Genomic DNA, 21,133 nt, shown 5'->3' on the forward strand with positions numbered 1-21,133 from the left:
GTGCACAAGGACTGATGATGATTTCCGTGATTTACATGACGTCATATCTTCTTGTGGTCGCCAGCAGCTTTGTTGACGAAGCGCATGACGAAACGCATGACGAGTCGCATGACCACAGCCAAGACGCTATGATCATAACGTTTAGACTAACTGCAAGTATTGTTCATTATACTTACACGTGTCTCAAGTTCCTTCTATTTATCTTGTGTTATACGGACTTCCGGGTTTGTGCCAAAAGCTCTTTTGTTTGATAAAACCTGAGGATAAACCAGCAAGTCGGGGTTAAAGCCTGAACGTGATCGTAATATTTTTTATTCCTTATCCCTCTTTTCAAATAACATCCTCCGCGTTTAACTCTGATTTACATCCGCCGCTTCTATTCGAGCCTTTGAATTGTAAACTTCTCTCAAGCTCCCTCGGGTACAATAAAACATCGTGAGTACGGACATCTTGCCTTACCGAACAATCACAGCTGGGTTAAACTACACATATAGTCAGTATCCATGATTCATTAAACCGGAAAAGCCGACGTATATGAACCGGACGAATTTGATGATGAAGGTACTATACTGATCAACGGAGTTTGAATTCAAATCCTATGTATCCTATTGTAATTATTGTAGTCCGTGTATTAATGATCCTCTACTTGGCTAGATTAAATACACATTTTAGGACTAGCAGCTGAAACACTTAAACGTCATAATCAAAACCTGATATTTAGGATCTGTTCGGAATTCTTTCCGATCAATTTTATTTTTCATTGTCGTCCTAATGTTGTTCTGACAGTCTACGGAAACATGGCAGAGGGTGTTGTTCTTGTGAAGAATCCTCTATGTTTAATTCCCCTTTGAACACATGCGTTTCTGGAATCAATTGACCAGAAAATTGTGGGTTGTGGGTAGTCTGTATATCGTCATTTTGAAATGTCTGAAAGAACTTTAATTATTGAAATGAACGGATAGCTGTTTTGTTGATGTTTTGTTTACAGCATTGTTTGAAGATGTGGCAAAAAGAACTGTGTCTAGAATACTCTCAGAAGACAGCAGTGAAAAGAAATTAAACACATCTCAGAAATTTAATGATTTTATTTTGGAAATCTAGGCTGACTTTAGCTACAAAAATCTATCTTTCAGTTGTATATTCCGAGACGTTTTAACACATTTACTCTGCAAATTCATTTACAAACATACAATAGGATATATGTTGTCTCGTCTCGATGTCTTGTGTATTTATTGTGATGAGGATGTAGTGAAATACAAATACATGTATGCTTGTCAATGAGTCATTAATGTTTTACAAAGTGTGACACATCTTTGAGTGTCGAAGCTGCTGATTGGATGACGAAAAGGAGAACAGAAAAATGGTGCTTTATACGTTCCCATTGGTCATCTTGATCATGTGATGTTTCCAACTCGAAAATCAAATCTGCAAGTCCAGGAAAACTTGATCCCTCATAGATGTTCAACATGCTTGGCGCCAAGAACACGTGTCTGAAATTTGTAAGCATTATGCACTTTTATTTGCTTGGAGGGGCACACTATCCTCAAATGAAGTTACATAACATTATATGTTTAACCCACATGGGTACATTGTGTGAAGCCCATTTCTGGTGTCCCCCGCCGTGATGTTGCTGGAATATTGCTAAAAGCGGCGTAAAACCAAACTCAGTCAGTCAGTTATATGTTTAACATGACTATAGTTTATCAGTCATGGCTCATGGGTATTTTAGGGACCGTACATAATCGATGGTCGATGGCTTGGTGGGGGGTTGGGGTGGGGTGAGATGATTTTAAGGGGGAGTCACCCATTTTGTTCTGGCGAGGTAGGGGTGATCATCAATTTTGTACACATGTAGAGGGGTGTTCAGCAATTTTGTATATAAAAATATTAAAAGATTATGCTTAAAAATTATAAGAGGGGTTGTCATTGATTTTGTACATGACATGCAGAGGGGGGAGTACTTTGCACATCATTTTTTTTTTTGGGGAGGGCACTTCATTGTACATGTTTCTCAATAAAAATCACATTGTACATGCTTCTCTAAAATCACCATCTCTCTCTCACACTCTCACTCTTTAGTATTTTAGGGACCGTACATAATCGATGGCTTGGTGGGAGAGGGGGGGGGTGAGATGATTTTAAGGGGGGGTCTTCTTTAACTTGAACATAGCATATCTAAATCACACAATATGTGGTGAAAACCTGCGAAGTACGTGAGTTCTGTTTGTTTAGTTTGTTGTTTAACGCCTGTGTGGAGGCGGTGGCGGTAAATAATCGAGTCTGGACCAGACAATCCAGTGATCGGCAGCATGAAGCGAAGTGCTTGAGAACATCGAATATATGGATAGTTCTGGACAAGGTAAGTGACACGATATATATTATATCAATGTTTATATTATAAACTGACACGGAACTATAGTTCTGTGACGCACATATCGTGTATTGAAATAGCTCATCAAAACATGATTCCATTGTTTCAACTCAAATACAACACATTTCCCTATAGACCGACTGCGTACATACCGGAAGTAGGATCTTCCCGGAAGTCCCGCGGGGTCAATAAAGGCTCTTTCCAGCTGCATCATCTGGTCATTGACCTTGCGTATAGCCAGGGGGCTGCGGAAATAAAGCACCTTCGATTTGGACAAAATTGGGGTTGTTGCAATAACTGTATTCGGGAAATTGGTGGAATTGGATTTGTTAGTAAAATGATGATCGATCCTGACCGTTGTGTTATAAAAGGCCTGGGGTTTGGCCTAATGCCCTGATCATAATGCATTAATATCTTGGTGATATTAGACAGTGAGCCAAAGTGACATATGTGATTTTTTATTTTGTCCATGTTATAGCCTGAGGTGCTTACATATTACTTAGGTGATAAACGTACTATGTTTGAACATTAGATGAATGATAGACCGACCTCATAGTCTCTAAATTTAATTTGAAACCTGGTTCGGTTTCAGGTGAAATGTAGAGACGATAAGTTCGTTCCGTTTTAAATGAAATTTAGAGACTATCAATTCGTTCTCACATTCATCTAATGTTCAAACACAGTATGTTTATCTCCATTCTACCATAACCGATTTGAACTCGAACTTCTTCGTTCCGCGGATGACACTGTGTAATCCGACATGACACGAGAGGCGAATTGAACTCTGTGAATAATGCCTGAACATTGACAGCAACGTAGTGTTTGAGGCGTTGGTCAGATATATTTTAGTTACGTCAGTTTGATCTGAAAGTAGTCGTATCGCCACCAGCGACATATGTGGTGAATAGCAAGAGCAAAGGCGGCCGCTATCGGCCACGTTGGCGTACCGCCACCTCCTTGTTAACGTTCTGTTACAGAAACTATTCTTACATGGTTGTCGGTATGGTTCAGAGTCTCGTTCACCTTTGATGAAAATACTGAGATGGTTCATGAATATACATTTCTATAGTATGCCAGAGGAATGGGTTCAAGCGTCATGGGAACTTAAAGATATCCCCTTCAAATTTGTATTGGTGTCGTAGTACTATATTCATAGATAAATTCATACAAACCGAAACATGAACCAATTCAGACAATGACCTACTTTTCAGCCGATCCGAATTTTCTCGTGTGAAAGTGAAAAGAGACACTAACAAAGAACTATGGTTACACGAAATTCCAATTCGTTGTTTCATAAGAAAATGGTATTTACAAATCAATTTTAATTTTAAAGTTTACAAAAATCGTATTTCTATATTTTATGTCGAGGTTTAAGCATCATGTCCTTAACTAAGACGTCACAGACTGGTTCACACTTCATCTGGCTCACTGGTTACATCTGTTATGTTTCTTTGCGCTTAGTAAGTGTATTTTTGTAACGTACAATGTGATTGATATAATACCAAGTCCGTACCAGACCGCCAAACTTGGCGTTTCTAATGGCCGAGCCTCGTTTTGAGATTTCCACGATTTCCGTCAGAGCACGCTGCACGACGTGTTTGCAAGGATTAGGAGCGTAGTGTTGCAATATACAAGTGATAAGATGTATCAAATACAGAAGTCGCTAGTGAAACGATACATCACATGTGCTGAGAATGGCCAACCCCAGACGCTAACACGAAGGTTAGCAATCCGGTTTGTCAAGTCTGCCTGGGATGGAGTGAGTGCTAAGTGTATCAACAACTGCTTCAAACACGTCGACATAATTCCCACGACAGCTGAGATTGAGGACGAAAACGATGATGACATCACCCTTGCTGAGCTGCGAAATTTAATGCAGCAATTACCAAGAAGTGATGGGGACGAGGTCCCAACTGCTGAGCAGTACGTGAACGAAGACACTATCGTAGACACCGGCCACGAGCTTACTGATGAGGAAATCCTCAACAGAGTACAGCCACCGACAGACGACCAGTCAGACGACGAGGACCAACCAGCAGTTGTCCCGCCAACAGTATCAGAAGCTCTTCAAAACGCCAACAGGTTGTTACAATTCTACGAATGTAATAGCGACGAAAGATCTGTGAATCTCGTGATGGACTTGGTTAAAAAACTGGATGAAATCAAACCGACGAAACAAACATCAATGACAGACTTTTTAAAGTAATAAGTGTGCTTCATGGGAAATGTCAAGATACTGAGTGAAGTGAAGTAAGATGTAATGTGAGTAAATGTGGTGAAAGACTGTTTATTGGTACATTTACGATCACTTATGTATATGTTATGATTAATTGTTTTTGCTTATGTTGACTATTGATTTATTGATATATATATAATACATGTACATGAATAAATTTTCAATATACATCGTCAATACGTTTTGCTTGTTTGATCCAGTTAACCGGACGATTTCTGAGTGTAACCTAAATGTCCGGATAAACGGGGTTCGACTGTAATACTGAATAATGTGTATGTATCCAGTTGAATGAGTTGGTGTCAGAATTCTGGACTGGTTATTGTACTAAGTTGCGCAATAGGACGGAACCCAGTCAGCTGGAAACGAGACTGTTGTGTAATCAATGTTTTGACTTGTGGTGTCGTACAGTATATTCATTCACGTACAATATATAAATTCACATCTTTCAACACATCATTTGACGAATTAAGATGGGTGCATGCTGTTCTATGTTGCAGTCAGCACACTAACGGCGTCTTAGACGTGGTTGAGTCTGGGACTGGCAAACCAGTGATTGATAACAAGAGTGCACCCAGTCCTGCACTTTGGCACCCAACCAGACATCGTAAGCTCCCAATCCCCATTAGCTGGATATAGCGAGGAGGGTTCTACATATACTAAATGAACTTACTCATTCTTGTTGATTGTTGTCGTTTGTTTCATGAAGTCATCAGCAACAGTTTGAAAGTCTTCAATGTTCTTTTCCAGAGCAGCTGAATAAAAAGCAAGAAACAGTAATGAGATTGTGGTAAACACAGATGAAAGAAAATAAGAAATTTGACTCTACCCTCTGCCCCAAGTGTGGTCCAAGTGTAATAATCTGGCTTAATATAGGATTTGAACCAGAGACCTGCGGATCCTGGCTGGGACAGGAACCAGACATACTCTCGGGCAGAAGAAAGTGTACACTTGAAAACTTTATTTGCCCAAATGATTACAAACTTTATCAAAATGTTTCTAGGTTGGAAACAGTCGCCAAAACACCGCTGTCTCAGTTAAATCCAGCTTTGATACCGGCCAAATATATTTCCTTTGCATAACCATTTCTTGATAGTTTCAGGGCGGTGGGGTAACTTAGCGGTTAAAGCGTTCGCTCGTCACGCCGAAGGCATGGGTTCGATTCCCCACATGAGTTCAATGTGCACATCCCATTCCTGGTGTCCCCCGCTGTGATATTGCGGCGTAAAACTATACACACTCACCCTTGGTAGTTTCAGTTTAAACCACCCTCAAACATAGGTGTATACCTATTTAACGTCTTGTAATATACTACAGATTATATTTATAACTACAGAAGAAAAACGTTGAATTTTTTAACGTTTCTTTTACAACAGCCAAAAGCCTGGACACGTTTTACCCCCATGATGTCATTAACGGCATGATATAGTGTACTACCCACAGTAGTTAGCTATTCTCTGTCTTAGCAGCTCCCCGTGGTTGTTGTGGAGTTCCAGCCTGCTCTGTTCCAGCATGACACCGTAGTCGCTGACGTTGTAGGGAAGGACAAGAGCGTCGGAGAGGCTGCGAGCTAGCTCCACCCACAGTGACGTCACGCAGGCATGAATCTGTGATGCATGTAACACAACCCTAACTATTATTATTTACTATTTGTACGACTAAGTCTAGCGAGTGGGGTTAAAATCAATGTAAATTATAGTAAAACACTACATTGTTAGATTCAGTCTCATGTGATAGTTCCAAGATGGATTCGAAGTCCGCTGGTTCTTTTGACGTGAACAAATTATAGATCTATGGGAGGAACGGATTTGTTGACAGAACATAAACAATTGCTACTATCCTTTGAAAGTCGTCAAACTGACCAGCACAGTGATGGCCTATTTTACCTGACCTGAACATCCGGGTTAGAGTTGGTCTTCAGCAACCCACGCATGTCGTAAGAGGCGATTAACGGAATCGGGTTGCCAGGCTCGCTGACTTGCTTGACACAATCATATCATCGTTTCCCAATTGCGTAGATCGATGCTCATGCTGTTGATCGATCATGACACTGAATTGTCTGGTCCAGACTCGGTTATTTACAGACCGCCGCCATATAGCTGGAATACTGCTGAGTGCGGCCTTAAACAAGAAACCAACAAAACCAAACCAACCTATACTGATGTGCAAAAGAAAGTACACACATGGTGCTTTGAGACTATCAAAACAACGTAAATATTTTGCTAGCAATGTTCCAGTTGGGTACGATATCTATGGTGTTATTGCAACACGTACACAATGTTTGTGACTTCTGAGTCGCAATCAAAACACTTTTCTAAATATTACGCTGTTTTCAGGAAAACATTGCACCAACGCATCAGGTGTGTACTTTCTTTTGAACGTCAGTTTATTTTACCTTAAAGTCAGGATCGTAGAACTTCTCCATGGCGTAGAATGTCTCGTACACAGAATGGTAGAGTGGGTAGGAGGAGAGAAGGGTCTGGAAGTAGATTTCAACGTCAACGGGGACGTCATATGCAACATCATTAACGGTAAACAGATGAATGGTATTTTACGCCGTTGTCATCGGTATTCATTCTCTACAACTCACGTAACTTGCGAACCTGTATTTGATCGCGAGGGGTCATACAATACTTAATTAGTCGACTGTCACAGGCATCTTGGGCCCGTTTCACAAAGCGATCGTAGCGCTACGACTGTCGTAAGTCTATGTTAAAGTATGGGAGTTACGACCACCTTAGCGGTACGATCGCTTTGTAAAAAGGGCCCCTGGTTATTGCCGCTGCATTCAGTCTCTGTAACAGTGGCATCCAAATGGCGGGTTAGCTTGGTGGTTAAAGTGTTCGCTCGTCCCGCCGAAGACCCAGGTTCGATTCCCCACATAGGTTCAATGTGTGAATCCTATTTCTGTAATACTGTCGTAATATTGCTGTCATATTGCTAAGAGCGGCGTAAAACTAAACTCACTCACACACTCACTCTGACTGGTGGAGTCCCGTAATCGCCCAAATGAGGTGACATAGTATCCATGTCGTGACCACTCGATCCCCAGTTAGTCGACTTTACCAAGTACAGGTTTGTTACAGTGACACGTCCTATATGCTATAGCTCACCTTATCATAGGTGTATGACATTCCAGATGAAGGGATCCCTGCCTTCTGAATGAACGGGGCGTAGTCAGTACCTGACCCGAGTTTATTGATCCTGAAATTATCAAATAAGGAGATATGTCTTAAAATATTCGATTTAAAGAAAATTATCAAAATGGTTCTTATCGTCGAGTCGATATCAAACCGATTTTCTTACATAACGACATAATGAACATTCGAAGAATTCACCTTGGTACATCACTTGCCACTCCACTCTGTGTCCAGGGAGTTGTGGTCAGCCAACGATCATAAACTGACCCCTCCGTTCGCGGGTCATCTACCTTCATTAAAACAAATCAGCAAATATCAAACAGAGTGCACTGATTGAATATACAGTCTAAGAGCGTAGGTCAACGCTGATTAACACTTGTCATCGTATCAAGATAGCGTAGATCGATGTTCATGCTGTTGATCACTGGATTGTCTGGTCCCCAATTGATTGTTTACAGACCGCCGCCATATAGCTGGAATATTGCTGAGTGCGGCGGTAAACAACCAACACCAACCATCCATTTGGCTACCTCCATACCACCAGCAAGGACACTCGCAGCTTGGCAATATTCCAGCAACATCACGGCGGGGGACACAGAAATGGACCACATTGTACTGTGGGGATTCGAACCTGGTCCGGCGTGAGAGCCAACGCTTTAACCACTAGGCTACCCCACCGCCCCCCACAAGCAAGGAGCCAACACTTCCAGAACCCCAGAATGAAGGGACAATATTACCTTGAGTGTGTAACTCACCCTTTTCGCTGCTTCATAAACAGCCCGGTACAGCAATGGCGTCGCATCGAAGGAGATTGTGTGATTTCCTGCATAAAATTATAACAATTAAACATCGCCTTTGGGAAGAGTGAGTGAGTTTAGTTGTATGCCGCTTTTGGCAATATTCCATGGGGTTTCACACATTGAACCCATGAAGGGAATCGAACCCGAGTCTTCGGTAAGACGAGCGAGCGCTTTAACTACTAGACTACCCCACCGCCCCTCGTTTGGAATGACGACAGGTTGATACATAATATGTTAGCTCCATCTCGTGCTCTCTAATCACAAGTACAGATAAAACAGATTAAAAGTTGTTTGAGTCCCGTTACCCCGAAGCCATAAGTATCATATTCGAAAATAACGCAGTATCTGATTAAGGAAACCCGTTAATTTGGACAATTGTTGGTAATCTGGATTATCAAAGTTTCCCTGTATCAGCAAGTTTGGACCAGCTTGCAGTGTCCCTACCACTAACGGCTGTATCGACGTTCAGGTAGGCGACTGTCCTCGCCCCCAGTGTCTTCACGTATTCCTGAAACACAAATATGTATCACGATTTAATGTACGGTTTTCCTGACAACGTCTTCAAACAACTCTGATGATATGCATATATGACTATTATTCAATTTTTCGTTAGGTTTGTACTAACATGTGAGTGAGTGCTCGAATACATGTGTGCAATTTACATAGTAAATTTTCATGAGTTTGGCGGCGGCGGACAATAGAAGTGGGCTTTACACATTATAACCATTAGTCGGAACGAACCCTGCTATCGGTATCATGACGAGCTAAAGCTTTAACCCACTACACCGTGTAAACTGTAACATTATAGACAGGATGACAGGATATTTCGATGTTCTGCATGGAATCGGACGGAACCCCAGTCTAAGTTTATACGTTGTAAAATGGTTAGCATTCTGAAATCAATGTATTCTAACGTTCGATCTTGTGTGCGTTGCAAAGACGGGGTTACATATCTTTTCGATTGCCCACTTGGTTTAAGACAAGGTTGATGCTTAAGTCCATTCCTATTTTCCTTCTTCATTAGTGAATTATATCACGATATCAATTTAGGTGGAAAACATGGAATCCAAATGTACCAGATCTTGTAGAAGTCCTAATCCTCCTTTTTGCTGACAACGTTATTTTAGTTTCGGATACTGTGGTCGGTTTACAAAATCAATTAAATATCTTAGAAAGCTATACTAAAGAATGGAAGTTAGCAATTAATTTAAGCAAAACAGAAATCGTGATATTTAGGAGGGCGGTCCTGTGGCCACAAACGAACGCTGTTTTATGATGGTAAGTTGATTAATGTATCCGATCAGTTTTCTTACTTAGGGTTTTGTTTTCAAACAGAATGAATTTGAAGAAATGTTCACAGAACTTAGCTTTACGTGGAAAAAGGTTTTAATACAAGTTTTATCGGTTTTATACAAAGTTGGACCTATGTCACCCAATGTGTTTTTAACATATTTAATACTCAGATTCAACCCATTTTATTACATGGATCTGTAATATGGGGTTTTCTGTGTTTCGATTGTATTGAGAGAGTACATCTTTAGCCTGTAAACGTAAGCCCAAAGACACCTAACTGAATGGTATATGGTGAATGTGGCAGATTTCCTTTGTATATTAATTCTAAAATAAGAAGTTTAGAATATTGGTATAAGATTCTAAATATGCACGAACAACCTCTGCCAAAATTAGCTTTACAATATGCTTTTAAATCTGATAATTTGGGAAAACTTGGGTAACTGATATCAGAAATTTATTAGTTTCTCACGGTTTCGGTTTCATATGGTTGTGCCAGACAATTGGCGATGTGAACAGGTTCATTAAATGAATTTCGTGTTAGATCAATACATATGTTCAATGAAGAATGGAAATCGAACTTAGATTCAAGCTCACGATATGAATATTACAGGATCTTTAAAACGTTACTCCAGCCAGAAATATACTTATCAATAATTACAACATATAGTTTAAGAACAATGTTTGTAAAGTATCGTTTAGGTTTCTTATCTTTAATGATTAATGACGGTTGAAAACCTCTGTCCGGAAACAAAGTCGATATTGTCCTTTATGTAACGTAGGGATAGAAAAAAATGAAATCTCATATTACGCTGATATATCCTTGTTATCACGAATTACGACAGAAATATATACCACACCATTTTCTTGCAAAGCAAACCCTATATGCGTATATATCTTTGTTACAAACTAATAATGAAAATATTCTTGTTCAATTGTCTTTGAATATAAAAAAATTGCATTAGCGAAAAGGGATCTTCTTATAAAAGCGTATACTTGTGTATAAAAATATATATGTAAATATCCAAAATATTCCTTTTATCACTGTAAAGCGGCCTTCACACGGTAAACTAAAGTTTGATAACAACACATGTTGTCAAACTCGAGTTTTAGAGTGTGAACATTCCAACAACTCGCCACCAACACCAATTTCAGAGTTGTCAAACTATTGTCGAGAAATAGGATCGGTCTCTATTCTGACCAACTTTTCCATCAAACTTTCTGGTTTTATTCAAATTGAGTTTGACGTGTGAAGTGTTGTCAAACTCGTGTTGTTCTGAAACAACCAATCGCAGTCAATGAAATTGTCACGTGACCGCACTGATAGAGACATGGCGCTCAAACGACGGGAAGGTTTGACAACATGTGTTCGACGTGAAAACACGAGTTTGAAAACTTTTAAAATTTCAACATGTGTTGTCAAACTTTAATTTGCCGTGTGAAGGCTGCTCATATATATGGGCCGGAGGCCTTTCATACAATAAACGTCTTTTGACTTTGACTGCTGTACATGAACAATGTCGGGAGCTTTCTCGGATATTCCAAATATTGAATGACTTGCATCAAACTATGATATCCAGAGGAAGTCCTTGTATGATACTCAAAAGAAGTTAAGATTCTGAAATATTCGATTAGTGACAGATTAACGATAGAAATAAGACAGAATCGGTGATTCTATCCCGGGTAGTATTTGATAAAAGAGGGTACACATAAACTGATCTTATGAGGCGATATTGTTGCCAATTCAATACAACCACGCTTGATTAATATATAAATTGAGGGGTAGATATTTTCACTAATACATTACCTCCACCCATTCGTTGGAGCCCAGCAGTCCGTACTCCTCTGCCCCCCAGCTGCAGAACACAATGGACCGGCGGGGACGCCATTCACCTGAAGAACATGCATTAAAGGTATACCATAACTGTGAGTGAGTGAGTCGCATTTAACTCCACATTTGGTATTATTTCCTTCCTGCACTACCCGTGTTGCAACAAGTGCACATCGAACCCAGTCGGATACAGCTTAGATGCAATAACTATGGTAGCATAAACTATTATGTTCTCTATTTCGATGAGAAGAAGATGAAAGTGCGGGTATACTGACCACTGCTGACCGTCTCCGCTACGACCCTGGCCGCTTCCATCATGACCGCAGAACCACTGGACGGGTCCATTGCTCCAAACACCCACGCGTCTCTATGGTTGCCAAGAATGACATAACGATCTGAAATTATTTTTTACAAAGTGCTTAATATAATATGACTCAATAAAGCTAGCTTATATGTGAGTGTTTTACCTTGGGTACAAAACAAATTATTTTAACTGCGCTCATTGAGTTAGACTGAATTATACCGAGCCTTGTCTCGTCACGACAGATCCATCATGTATACTGTACTTGATCAAGTTGTTAACCTCCACTAAGTCATATTGCTCCACACATTGCGTCACATTGTTAACCTCCATCAATTCACGACATAGACGTCACGTTGATAGCTTCCGCCAAGTCACGTCAGAGTGCGTCACATTGTTAACCTCCATCAATTCACGACATAGACGTCACGTTGATAGCTTACGCCAAGTCACGTCAGAGTGCGTCACATTGTTAACCTCCATCAATTCACGATATAGACGTCACGTCAGAGTGCGCCACATTGTTAACCTCCATCAATTCACGATATAGACGTCACATTGATAGCTTCCGCCAAGTCACGTCAGAGTGCGTCACATTGTTAACCTCCATCAATTCACGACATAGTACGTCACATTGATAGCTTCCGCCAAGTCACGTCAGAGTACGTCACATTGTTAACCTCCACCAAGTTACGTCAGAGTAAGTCACATTGTTAACCTCCACCAAGTTACGTCAGAGTACGTCACATTGTTAGCCTTTACCAGGTCACGTCACGTTGTTTACCTTCACCAAGTTACGTCAGAGTAGGTCAAGTCAAGACGCGTCCGGGAAGGGACGTCATCTGGACGAACCTTCGGCTAGTGGGTATCACCCCATGCTATACCGAACAATATCACACACCACGTCACACAAGCTGTACCTACCAGGCTCAGTGCTCCCCTTGATCACACCACGTCACACAAGCTGTACCTACCAGGCTCAATGCTCCCCTTGATCACACCACGTCACACAAGCTGTACCTACCAGGCTCAATGCTCCCCTTGATCACACCACGTCACACAAGCTGTACCTACCAGGCTCAGTGCTCCCCTTGATCACACCACGTCACACAAGCTGCCCTACCAGGCTTCCCCTTGATCACACCACGTCACACAAGCTGTACCTACCAGGCTCAATGCTCCCTTGATCACACCACGTCACACAAGCTGTACCTACCAGGCTCACATGCTGTACCCTCAGTGATCACACCACGTCACACAAGCTGTACCTACCAGGCTCAATGCTCCCCTTGATCACACCACGTCACGTCACACAGCTGTACCTACCAGGCTCAATGCTCCCCTTGATCACACCACGTCACACAAGCTGTACCTACCAGGCTCAATGCTCCCCTTGATCACACCACGTCACACAAGCTGTACCTACCAGGCTCAATGCTCCCCTTGATCACACCACGTCACACAAGCTGTACCTACCAGGCTCAATGCTCCCCTTGATCACACCACGTCACACAAGCTGTACCTACCAGGCTCAATGCTCCCCCCTTGATCACACCACGTCACACAAGCTGTACCTACCAGGCTCAATGCTCCCCTTGATCACACCACGTCATACAAGCTGTACCTACCAGGCTCAATGCTCCCCTTGATCACACCACGTCACACAAGCTGTACCTACCAGGCTCAATGCTCCCCTTGATCACACACCACGTCATACAAGCTGTACCTACCAGGCTCAATGCTCCCCTTGATCACACCACGTCACACAAGCTGTACCTACCAGGCTCAATGCTCCCCTTGATCACACCGATCGTGTTGTGGATCGTCCGTCTCTGGTTGCTGGTAGAGATCGCCATCTCTGCCTCCCTACAGAAGATTCAGCAAACATTATCCCGTGCAACGTGCACACTCAAGCGTTAGAAATAGTTCTCCAGTGATTACACTCGGCACGCACGCTTCGCTTTTACAATCCAAGGCAGTAGCGTAACATTTACTTAACTGACTGACTGAGTTTAGTTTTACGCCGCTTTTAGCAATATTCCAGCAATATCACGGCGGGGGACCATTTACTTAACATTATGTGCCATGTTAAGTTTAAAGTAAGGTTTAACCCAGAAAGAAATCTAGTGCGCGGTTCAACAAAGAGCGTTCTTGGCCAAAGATGATCGTAACCTCCATATTTTAACAGACCCACATGTCATATCCATTCTGAAACAAATATACCCAATACAGCCCATGCAAGTCTAGATTTCCACAGGGTTTTTTTATTCATCCATCCCTGTTACAAAGCATTGACCTTCATGCCAGGGAAATGAAGGTCATTGACATAGAGGAAATCTTTTTTAAGCATAATATTTGATGTAATCAGTACTTTACAGTTTACTTAGGTGGGTTTTAGTACAAATCACTCTCTCACACTCACTCACACACACACACACACACACAAACACAAGCCCCTTTAATATCTGACATAAACTTCAGATTATATTTTTTGGTCTTAGACATGAAAAATAAACATTTTACTATTACTGCTCTTCTGAAGAAAAGAAAATATGATACAACATCCAAGACTGATGAAATTTATCAGCAGTACAATTGCTTAAGGATATGTCTTTTTCTATTTTATATCTGACAAAAAGTTCCTTTAAAAATCTTTTAAACTGTGGTTTGCATTTCTGATGTTTACATTTGTATATGAATTTTTTGCAAACAACAGAATAAAGTCAAAAATTCTGTCTGTAACAATGTTTTCTTTTACACCAAACAATATCAATTCCATACTAAGGTTCATGTTACATATATGTGAACATTTCATTATCCACGAGCAGAGACCATTCCAAAATAACTGGGTAAACTTACAATCCCACAACAAGTGGGTAATTGTTTCACTATCAGTTTGGCAAAATGTACATAAATCATTCTCTGTGTACTTCAGTTTAAATAAGTAAGTATTGGTTGTAAGAATTCTATGTATGATTCTATATTGAAACCAACGAAGTTTAACTTCTTGTGTTGTTCGAATCATTTCCAATTACGATTATCAAACTGTGCTTCCCTGACCTTTTGTCTTTAAATCAGAGAATATCAGTACAGAATATATCTATAATCTAGAACAGCGTCAGATTGACCTTTAAGAAACTTCAAATATTGTTCGATACTGTTAACAATACCATAAAAATAAATAAACAATTGTGGAAGTATGGTACCTTTCATTAAATTCTTCAAATGATAAAAATTCTATATTCTCATCAACCAAATCTATTATTTGAGTGACACCTTTCTCATACCACTGTTTCATAAAAACAGGTTTATCATTAACTTTAAAATGTGTGTTATAGAATATTGGCTCTGTTAAAAAATCACTAATCCTTTTTGTCATATTTCATGAGTATAATTTAGGAACCTTTTTTCTGTTAAATATGTTCATTTCAGAGACAAGATGTTAGTCTGCAGGCGAACAAACGAAATCACAGCGTTGAGATTACTTTGCGAATCAAGGTTGGTTTATCCACTCACTTTAAAGTTGAGTTCCTGAAGCCCGGACCAAATCTGTACTGTATGTTCATACGACCCTGCCATTCAGTCGGTACTAGGCTTCCATCCATAAATCTGAAGACAGTGTCAAGGAGTATTAATGCACTGAAGAATAGAACTCCGAAATAATTCCGCTAGTGTGTTATATCAATGTCTATATGTTTGAGAAACTGAAACCTTTATTACTTCATGAGTTGTTCTGCTTCTCCGTAGCTGATGGGATGGACTGGGATCCTGGGCAGATGAGTTATGTCCGACTGTGGAACTCGGTAGGCTGTGTCTGGAAGGGAGAGAGTCACTAGGATTAAACAGCGGGTCAGCTTAATGATATACGAAATCCTTCATAACGTTACGTTCCATAGCTCAGGGGCACGGGTATGGTGCTGAAGAATCATTTTTAGGAGAAAAATGGGATTCGAACCCATGAGCCCGGCACCTTTCACGGCCGCAACTTTGAACAATAATTCCGGACTTTAGACAGGTCCGCCCGGGGATAAGGCAAGCATTTATAAGTACATAAGTAATGATTGTGTGGTTGTATAAATCCGGAACATTCATGACCCATATAGCTTACTTATTGATGGGTACCCGGGAGTTTCTGGATCTCCATCAGTTACGTAGAGGGAACCCCTCTGAGCCCCCGTAGGAGGCAGCCACCAACTGTTGGGATACACGTCACTAGAGTTACTCCCCTTAGCACAGTCTTCAGGGTCGGAGTATATGATGAGACCAATGGCGCCGTACTTTTCAGCTGCTTTAGCCTTTGGGGGAAATACAATAATTCATCAGAAAGCGATATGACAGATTGCCGATCTTTCAGTTCCATAAAAATCCATTGAGATTCTCTTTTACATATTTTCATAGAGATTTTCATAGTTCAAGTTTGTGTGAAAATACGAAAGAAAGCAAGTGATATCCGAAATGTTATTCGTGGTTGATTATCGCTGTGTGACCCACACACTCAGGCGGAGTGATGACTTAGCATAACATCACTGCCACATGCTAATTTGCATATCACGTGACCGGACTTTTCTCTTGTTTGTAAACAAGCGCGCATATTCAGAGACTGGTCTTAGGCAAACTTTTCGGCGCGTTCTTCACAATGTTTTACATTGTTACATATATATCCTTCCACAACTCCGACAGTAAGGTCTATGACAGTACATATTTAGATATCAAACTGGTTGCATCGTTTGCTCTCTGTTGGCTTCGATGACAGCACTTAAAGCCGTACAACCTATGTAAAGAAAGGATAGCTACGCATATCGAAATAGTGTTACATGTTTGAGGATATTTTCTCAGTGAAACTAAACCATTCTATCAAAGATGTTTAATTACATGTGTAGACTCGTCAAAATTAAAAGAGTTAAGAAATATGTAGTTTATATTGAATGGACGGTGCAAGATGTGACGAATCGTCACATCTTTCTGGCCTGTGGCAGAGGTACTATGCTGGCTGGCCCCATGGAACTCTGGGTAGGAGAGTGTGTGACCCATTGTATCCACTTTGAATCCAAATAGACATGTGTACGTGCGTGCGTGCGAGTGCGCAGAATTATAACAGAGCTATAACAATTACCTAAACCCATGCAAATGCATCAACCACGGGGCTACCTCACTGAAGTTGTGAATTGAAATGAGGTTTAACGTCGGGTTCAACCCTTTTACAGTTATTCAGCGAAGTGCACGTGTGTGTACGTGGTGTGTGACTGCATGAACTAGTCCGGACTAAGCCGGTTTGATATTGCTAGACCAGTGAGATACCGTGACGCAGGTTAACATGGAAGGGACGATCTGGATGACACGTACCTTATCGCCTCTGAAGATTTTGCCGTACCTAGCGATGGCGATCTTCCCCGTGACGTTGACTAAAGCAGTGTCGGTGACGTATTTAAAGTCTTCGTCACGGCCATAGTTGACGTACACTAGTTGTCCCTGAAGGGTGAGGTGGCAGTGACATTAGACATCATTAATCGACAATACTTGGAGCGTCATACATTTAGTCATAGAAGTATAACGGTTAAACACAAGTGTGTTGGTTTACGGGTTTTAGAATTATTCCAGCCCCGGTGAGAACTCAATAATACTCTTGACAGGTTGTGCTAATGTATAGAATCGAACCCGGTTGTTGGGAGTGACAAGCCAACCCTGTACCAACAAGAATAACTGACGGAGTTTAGTTTTACGCCGCTTTTAGCAATATTCCAGCAATATCACGGCAGGGGACACCAGAAATGGGCTTAACACATTGTGCCCATGTGGGGAATCGAACCCGGGCCTTCGGCGTGACGAGCCAACGCTTTAACCACTAGGCTACCCCACCGCCCCACCAACAAGAATAAACGGCGTACCAGAAAAGAAGCACATGAGTAAAATGCACTTTGTTGTTTGGGCATGCCCTTTGAAAGGTAAATAAACCACGGCATTGAAGCCTCCCATTATCATATCGATATACATGTATTGAAATGCCCTCCAAACTAGTGCACGTCAAATACTATATCCCCAACTTAAAGGGGCGTTTTTGTTGCCTAAGTGCAAAGATGTGTTCTCCTGTGTGTATAGTGTGTTGTCCCTTCCTGGTACCCACCGCTGTGATATTCAAGAAAATTGCTGAAAACGGCGTATAGACCCAACTCACTCACTCACTCTACCTTAACGATTCCTGGTGCCGAGTAAGCATTAAACGGTGGCACGACGTCGGGAACGTCCTCCCTCGGCGTCAAGATGGCTTCCTTCTCGGGTGACTCGTACAGCAACTCATCGTTCTGGCCTCGTAGGCGGACCACGTTAGGTCTCGCGGGATCTGGGTAGGACAGCAGTACGTCATAAGGCGTGATGGTGACGTCATCAAAGCCTTGTTGTGTCCACAGGTCAGCTAATTCCTTGGCCTGTCTGTAGTCGGCCGGCGTCCCCGCTAGGTGGGGTTTGGAGGTCAGTTGCCTTTGAGCAATATTAATGAATGTGTTCTATTATGTACGTATATATTTTAATAAAGCATTTATGTTTCCTTCGACCATATCTAAGATGATGCCTAATGTACCATACTAGAACAATAAGAATTTAAACAATTCACATTTCGATGAAAGAGGACGCGTGATTACACACGCGTGGTATAATAACTGATATGCGTAGGGCCGTTTCCTAAGACCATAATGCATACGCTAGAGCATAAAGTACCAAGTAAAAGAAAGTGTTAACTTGAAATTGGACCAAATATTTTAAAAAGTTATCAAAACCTTATAAGGCTGAAAACAGTCCCCAAAATACTTAAGATGCAAAACAAAACTGTGATACCAGTATCTAATACATTACCATTGAATAACCATGAATTTAATATATATCTTGTCTTTTTCGTTTTTAGACACCATCAAACATAGGTGTATACTTTCATGAGTCAGGCAGTAAACAGGCAACCTCTTCAGGGGACTATATGTTAAGTTATCGGTGGCCATGTATCTGGGGTAACATATTTATTGTTCGTACTCGTGTTGTAACATAAACCTAGAGTATTCCTGTGGAGTGGTGTTTGGTGCGTGGTTCTCATGGAGGTCAGTGCGGGGTACATAATGTTGTAAGCCATAGTCCTCAATATACGCCCATAAAGATCCAGTTCAGACATGGTCTTGAGAAATCCATGCTTATCTTAGAGGCGACTAACGGGATCGGATGATCAAGGCTCGTTAACTTGGTTGATACATATCATCGAATTCTCTATTGCAGAGATCGATGCTCCTGATTGTAATCACTGGATTGCTTGCATCAGGTTCGATTATTTACAGTTGCCGTCATGTCTCTGGAATATGTACCAACATCCCTACACAAGACGCCTGTCAGACATTGTAACCACCCAATCATCGGTTAGTGATGGATTTCAGAAGACCAATTCTACTTCAGAATCCCCACTGTCGCAGACACAGTTACCATACCTGAGGTTTTCCCGGATATTTTCCGCCTTGATCCTGGACGCCAGCTTCTGGTGAACGGTCTCGTCTGCTTCTTGAATAATCGCCTGAGGCATTCCGCTCAAATTCGCGCCATTTCCCTGAGAGGAGATGGCGAACATACCAATGAGCAGACCGACGATGAAGGTGGCCACAAGGCTCACTCCAGCCACGATCAGCTTCCTCCGAGATCCAGAGACGTTGGCCAACGCCATGTTGCAACGGCAAGGTGCGTCTTCTTGTCTAACCGCCAAGCCAGGAGAAGCGTGCGTGTTTGTGCTGAAATTTCGCGATTACCGGTCTCGCCATCAACGTGGTTTTGAATACATCAACTTTGAAAACTAGTTCAAGACATCCACATTTTGAATACGATGAATGGAAAGGAATGCGTGTTTTGCTGGGAGTCCTCGTTCAAAGACACATAATCAAGATTTTCAACCGTGTTTAGGAATTTGATCATAAGTTCATCAATGTATAATATAGCTTTGACCTATAAAAATCGTTTAAGGTCGCTTGGTCAAGGCTAATTATAGTACCACGAATTTGTTGTCGCTGTATTAGCTTGCTACCACACACAGAAGCATCTGTAAGTTGCTGGGGTTTAGCCGGTGTATTTCATCAGAGATAATAAAACATCAGCAAAATTACAACCTTGGACAATTAAGATCTTTTGAGAATCATGAATTAATTATCACATAAACGTTATGACAACGTATCTTACAATAAACAGTTGCAAAGATTACAAAAAAAAGTACAAGGAAACGAAGACACTTAACATTATATTCAAAAGATAATACACGTGATGTAGCGCAACTGAGAAAACTGTATGAAAATAAATTAAATAACTCATGCAAACACGCAATACAATACACAACACGTGCACAAGAATTTCTATACTTCAACGAGCCCGAATATATGTAATTTTGATTTACTAAACATATAAATGTCTAAACGTCATTATATTATATACTATAGCTATTCTCTATGTACACCAGGGGCGGTGGGGTAGCCTAGTGGTTAAAGCGTTGGCTCGTCACGCCGAAGACCCGGGTTCGAATCCCCACATGGGTACAATGTGTGAAGCCCATTTCTGGTGTCCCTCGCCGTGATGTTGCTGGAATATTGCTGAAAGCGGCGTAAAACTAAACTCAGTCAGTCAGTCTATGTACACCACATTGTTAGTATAGTGCTACATGACTGACCTAACTATAATCAATAACTTCACTGGTGCACTTAATACTGTGTAATTTAACTTGTTGAAATTAAAATCAACTGACAACATAGAATGCAATAGAAAGTTGGAACATAATTTAAGAACATACAATGAATGAAGTGAACATAACCTACCTTAAAATAACCAATAGAAGTATCTATTAATGGCCCGTCTTTATTCGGTGTATCTCATCAGTGGAATACCCCGAATAAAGGCCGTTATTTATACCACCGATGGTCTCGGATGTCGTGATATGGTCGCACGAACAATTGTCACTTTAAACAATACTTACAATGCTGCCAATCTACACTGATGACTATTTAAATCTTGAGATTACCTCGCAGCTTTGCAAGACTTAATGATAAATGCAGAAATGACTAAAATTATCTGATAGTTTTCTCAGAGAGCGTGTTTCTCGACAGACATGTAGTTTTAACGACTTGAACATATAAAGCTTATCAAGTAAACTTTGCAATCAA

At 41.1% G+C, this 21,133-nt stretch overlaps 1 protein-coding gene across 1 annotated transcript; it reads right to left on the bottom strand.

Annotated features, from left to right (window-relative positions):
* Window positions 1–1,070: 1,070 nt before the first annotated feature.
* LOC124276111 (N-acetylated-alpha-linked acidic dipeptidase 2-like) lies at window positions 1,071–19,646 on the bottom strand. Its single transcript, XM_046711769.1, has 18 exons — window positions 19,427–19,646; window positions 18,152–18,440; window positions 17,310–17,435; window positions 16,075–16,261; window positions 15,687–15,780; window positions 15,483–15,575; window positions 13,747–13,832; window positions 11,941–12,060; window positions 11,642–11,727; window positions 8,989–9,052; window positions 8,500–8,567; window positions 7,943–8,034; window positions 7,718–7,808; window positions 7,000–7,083; window positions 6,046–6,211; window positions 5,278–5,359; window positions 2,524–2,616; window positions 1,071–1,490 (listed from the first exon to the last, which is right to left on the bottom strand). The coding sequence occupies exons 1-18, from the start codon at window positions 19,561–19,563 to the stop codon at window positions 1,286–1,288; spliced, it is 2,163 nt and encodes a 720-aa protein (XP_046567725.1). The 5' UTR covers window positions 19,564–19,646; the 3' UTR covers window positions 1,071–1,285.
* Window positions 19,647–21,133: the final 1,487 nt, after the last annotated feature.

Source organism: Haliotis rubra, unplaced genomic scaffold (genome assembly GCF_003918875.1).
Source record: "Haliotis rubra isolate DU_JTF1 unplaced genomic scaffold, ASM391887v1 Scf206, whole genome shotgun sequence".
Taxonomy (NCBI): Eukaryota; Metazoa; Mollusca; class Gastropoda; order Lepetellida; family Haliotidae; genus Haliotis; species Haliotis rubra.

Coding starts and splice junctions, on each gene's coding strand:
- LOC124276111 (XM_046711769.1), bottom strand. CDS start 19,563: ATGTTCGCCATCTCCTCTCAGGGAAATGGCGCGAATTTGAGCGGAATG. Junction 17,436..18,151: donor CGGCACCAGGAATCGTTAAG/GTAGAGTGAGTG, acceptor CTCACCCTTCAG/GGACAACTAGTGTACGTCAA. Junction 12,061..13,746: donor CAAGGGGAGCATTGAGCCTG/GTAGGTACAGCT, acceptor AAATAATTTCAG/ATCGTTATGTCATTCTTGGC.